The 5,010-nt window shown below is 43.6% G+C and overlaps 1 protein-coding gene across 1 annotated transcript; it reads right to left on the minus strand.

Moving 5' to 3' along the window:
* Nucleotides 1-11: 11 nt before the first annotated feature.
* LOC117593338 (mucin-2-like) lies at nt 12-4,232 on the minus strand (the record flags this gene model as incomplete). The annotated part of the gene is made up of 2 exons (XM_034288162.1): nt 2,510-4,232; nt 12-2,458 (listed from the first exon to the last, which is right to left on the minus strand). Coding segments are annotated over exons 1-2 (3,942 nt in total), but the record flags the coding sequence as incomplete, so codon positions are not given.
* Between the last annotated feature and the right edge of the window lie 778 nt (nt 4,233-5,010).

The following is a 5,010-nucleotide window of genomic DNA, read 5'->3' on the forward strand; positions in this document are numbered from 1 at the left end:
TTAGCAATATTTTCTATAATTTCAAAATCTCCTCCGTCTGGTCCATCTGTGAGATAGTGAGTGTCAATCCAACCTGACCAGTGACAACCAGGCAGACAGGGTGATGTTGTAGTTGTAACTGTAGTAGTTGATGGGGTAGTAGTAGGGGTTGATGTCGGGGGTGTAGTTGTAACTGTAGTAGTGGTTGATGGGGTAGTAGTAGGGGTTGATGTTGGGGGTGTAGTTGTTTCTGTGGTAGTTGATGGGGTAGTAGTAGGGGTTGATGTAGGGGTTGTAATTGTTACTGTAGTAGTTGATGGGGTAGTAGAAGGGGTAGATGTTGGGGTTGTAGTTGTTACTGTAGTAGTAGTTGATGGGGTAGTAGTAGGGGTTGATGTAGGGGTTGTAGTTGTAACTGTAGTTGTTGATGGGGTAGTAGTAGGGGTTGATGTAGGGGTTGTAGTTGTAACTGTAGTAGTTGATGGGGTAGAAGTAGGGGTTGATGTAGGGGTTGTAGTTGTTACTGTAGTAGTTGATGGGGTAGTAGTAAGGGTTGATGTTGGGGTTGTAGTTGTTACTGTAGTAGTTGATGGGGTAGTAGTAGGGGTAGATGTAGGGGTTGTAGTTGTTACTGTAGTAGTTGATGATGGGGTAGTAGTAGGGGTAGATGTTGGGGTTGTAGTTGTAACTGTAGTAGTTGATGGGGTAGTAGTAGGGGTTGATGTAGGGGTTGTAGTTGTAACTGTAGTAGTTGATGGGGTAGTAGTAGGGGTAGATGTTGGGGTTGTAGTTGTAACTGTAGTAGTTGATGGGGTAGTAGTAGGGGTTGATGTAGGGGTTGTAGTTGTAACTGTAGTAGTTGATGGGGTAGTAGTAGGGGTTGATGTAGGGGTAGGTGTAATACAAATACAACAATTGACTCTGATCTCATAGTTGTAGCATATTGGTGGTCCTTCTTGATCCTTGTTGTTGCAAATCAGTCCGACCCCAGGATCACATGTAACATTTTGACCCAACATATTTAAAGGAGTATCTGGTAATTCCTTGGCTCTGCATTCTATGTTCTCAGGTTGGCTGCAAATACTAGGATGAGATTTAGCGATATTTTCTATAATTTCAAAATCTCCTCCGTCTGGTCCCTCTGTGAGATAGTGAGTGTCAATCCAACCTGACCAGTGACAACCAGGCAGACAGGGTGATGTTGTAGTTGTAACTGTAGTAGTTGATGGGGTAGTAGTAGGGGTTGATGTCGGGGGTGTAGTTGTAACTGTAGTAGTGGTTGATGGGGTAGTAGTAGGGGTTGATGTTGGGGGTGTAGTTGTTTCTGTGGTAGTTGATGGGGTAGTAGTAGGGGTTGATGTAGGGGTTGTAATTGTTACTGTAGTAGTTGATGGGGTAGTAGAAGGGGTAGATGTTGGGGTTGTAGTTGTTACTGTAGTAGTTGTTGATGGGGTAGTAGTAGGGGTTGATGTAGGGGTTGTAGTTGTAACTGTAGTAGTTGATGGGGTAGTAGTAGGGGTTGATGTAGGGGTTGTAGTTGTTACTGTAGTAGTTGATGGGGTAGTAGTAAGGGTTGATGTTGGGGTTGTAGTTGTTACTGTAGTAGTTGATGGGGTAGTAGTAGGGGTTGATGTAGGGGTTGTAGTTGTTACTGTAGTAGTTGATGGGGTAGTAGTAGGGGTTGATGTTGGGGTTGTAGTTGTTACTGTAGTAGTTGATGATGGGGTAGTAGTAGGGGTAGATGTTGGGGTTGTAGTTGTAACTGTAGTAGTTGATGGGGTTGTAGTAGGGGTTGATGTTGGGGTTGTAGTTGTAACTGTAGTAGTTGATGGGGTTGTAGTAGGGGTTGGTGTAGGGGTTGTAGTTGTAACTGTAGTAGTTGATGGGGTAGTAGTAGGGGTTGATGTAGGGGTAGGTGTAATACAAATACAACAATTGACTCTGATCTCATAGTTGTAGCATATTGGTGGTCCTTCTTGATCCTTGTTGTTGCAAATCAGTCCGACCCCAGGATCACATGTAACATTTTGACCCAACATATTTAAAGGAGCATTTGGTAATTCTTTTGCTCTGCATTCTATGTTCTCAGGTTGGCTGCAAATACTAGGATGAGATTTAGCGATATTTTCTATAATTTCAAAATCTCCTCCGTCTGGTCCATCTGTGAGATAGTGAGTGTCAATCCAACCTGACCAGTGACAACCAGGCAGACAGGGTGATGTTGTAGTTGTAACTGTAGTAGTTGATGGGGTAGTAGTAGGGGTTGATGTCGGGGGTGTAGTTGTAACTGTAGTAGTGGTTGATGGGGTAGTAGTAGGGGTTGATGTTGGGGGTGTAGTTGTTTCTGTGGTAGTTGATGGGGTAGTAGTAGGGGTTGATGTAGGGGTTGTAATTGTTACTGTAGTAGTTGATGGGGTAGTAGAAGGGGTAGATGTTGGGGTTGTAGTTGTTACTTTAGTAGTAGTTGATGGGGTAGTAGTAGGGGTTGATGTAGGGGTTGTAGTTGTAACTGTAGTTGTTGATGGGGTAGTAGTAGGGGTTGATGTAGGGGTTGTAGTTGTAACTGTAGTAGTTGATGGGGTAGTAGTAGGGGTTGATGTAGGGGTTGTACTTGTAACTGTAGTAGTTGATGGGGTAGTAGTAGGGGTTGATGTAGGGGTTGTAGTTGTTACTGTAGTAGTTGATGGGGTAGTAGTAAGGGTTGATGTTGGGGTTGTAGTTGTTACTGTAGTAGTTGATGGGGTAGTAGTAGGGGTAGATGTAGGGGTTGTAGTTGTTACTGTAGTAGTTGATGATGGGGTAGTAGTAGGGGTTGATGTCGGGGGTGTAGTTGTAACTGTAGTAGTGGTTGATGGGGTAGTAGTAGGGGTTGATGTTGGGGGTGTAGTTGTTTCTGTGGTAGTTGATGGGGTAGTAGTAGGGGTTGATGTAGGGGTTGTAATTGTTACTGTAGTAGTTGATGGGGTAGTAGAAGGGGTAGATGTTGGGGTTGTAGTTGTTACTGTAGTAGTAGTTGATGGGGTAGTAGTAGGGGTTGATGTAGGGGTTGTAGTTGTAACTGTAGTTGTTGATGGGGTAGTAGTAGGGGTTGATGTAGGGGTTGTAGTTGTAACTGTAGTAGTTGATGGGGTAGTAGTAGGGGTTGATGTAGGGGTTGTAGTTGTTACTGTAGTAGTTGATGGGGTAGTAGTAAGGGTTGATGTTGGGGTTGTAGTTGTTACTGTAGTAGTTGATGGGGTAGTAGTAGGGGTAGATGTAGGGGTTGTAGTTGTTACTGTAGTAGTTGATGATGGGGTAGTAGTAGGGGTAGATGTTGGGGTTGTAGTTGTAACTGTAGTAGTTGATGGGGTAGTAGTAGGGGTTGATGTAGGGGTTGTAGTTGTAACTGTAGTAGTTGATGGGGTAGTAGTAGGGGTTGATGTAGGGGTAGGTGTAATACAAATACAACAATTGACTCTGATCTCATAGTTGTAGCATATTGGTGGTCCTTCTTGATCCTTGTTGTTGCAAATCAGTCCGACCCCAGGATCACATGTAACATTTTGACCCAACATATTTAAAGGAGTATCTGGTAATTCCTTGGCTCTGCATTCTATGTTCTCAGGTTTGCTGCAAATACTAGGATGAGATTTAGCGATATTTTCTATAATTTCAAAATCTCCTCCGTCTGGTCCCTCTGTGAGATAGTGAGTGTCAATCCAACCTGACCAGTGACAACCAGGCAGACAGGGTGATGTTGTAGTTGTAACTGTAGTAGTTGATGGGGTAGTAGTAGGGGTTGATGTCGGGGGTGTAGTTGTAACTGTAGTAGTTGATGGGGTTGTAGTAGGGGTTGGTGTAGGGGTTGTAGTTGTAACTGTAGTAGTTGATGGGGTAGTAGTAGGGGTTGATGTAGGGGTAGGTGTAATACAAATACAACAATTGACTCTGATCTCATAGTTGTAGCATATTGGTGGTCCTTCTTGATCCTTGTTGTTGCAAATCAGTCCGACCCCAGGATCACATGTAACATTTTGACCCAACATATTTAAAGGAGCATTTGGTAATTCTTTGGCTCTGCATTCTATGTTCTCAGGTTGGCTGCAAATACTAGGATGAGATTTAGCGATATTTTCTATAATTTCAAAATCTCCTCCGTCTGGTCCATCTGTGAGATAGTGAGTGTCAATCCAACCTGACCAGTGACAACCAGGCAGACAGGGTGATGTTGTAGTTGTAACTGTAGTAGTTGATGGGGTAGTAGTAGGGGTTGATGTTGGGGGTGTAGTTGTAACTGTAGTAGTTGATGGGGTAGTAGAAGGGGTAGATGTTGGGTTTGTAGTTGTTACTGTAGTAGTAGTTGATGGGGTAGTAGTAGGGGTTGATGTAGGGGTTGTAGTTGTAACTGTAGTAGTTGATGGGGTAGTAGTAGGGGTTGATGTTGGGGTTGTAGTTGTAACTGTAGTAGTTGATGGGGTAGTAGTAGGGGTAGATGTAGGGGTTGTAGTTGTAACTGTAGTAGTTGATGGGGTAGTAGTAGGGGTTGATGTTGGGGTTGTAGTTGTTACTGTAGTAGTAGTTGATGGGGTAGTAGTAGGGGTTGATGTAGGGGTTGTAGTTGTAACTGTAGTAGTTGATGGGGTAGTAGTAGGGGTTGATGTTGGGGTTGTAGTTGTAACTGTAGTAGTTGATGGGGTAGTAGTAGGGGTAGATGTAGGGGTTGTAGTTGTAACTGTAGTAGTTGATGGGGTAGTAGTAGGGGTAGATGTTGGGGTTGTAGTTGTAACTGTAGTAGTTGATGGGGTAGTAGTAGGGGTTGATGTAGTAGTTGATGGGGTAGTAGTAGGGGTTGATGTTGGGGTTGTAGTGGTTTCTGTGGTAGTTGATGGGGTAGTTGTTGGGGTTGATGTTGTGGTTGTAGATATGACGCCTGTACAGTTTAGATATTGATGTGTTCCATCATTTTTGCATATGGCATGAACACAGGTTCCATTATATGTTGTACTATTATACGTAGTATATATGGTAGCTCCAACTGGGTAGTTTGTTCCG

This window comes from Esox lucius, chromosome 19 (assembly GCF_011004845.1).
Source record: "Esox lucius isolate fEsoLuc1 chromosome 19, fEsoLuc1.pri, whole genome shotgun sequence".
Classification (NCBI taxonomy): domain Eukaryota; kingdom Metazoa; phylum Chordata; class Actinopteri; order Esociformes; family Esocidae; genus Esox; species Esox lucius.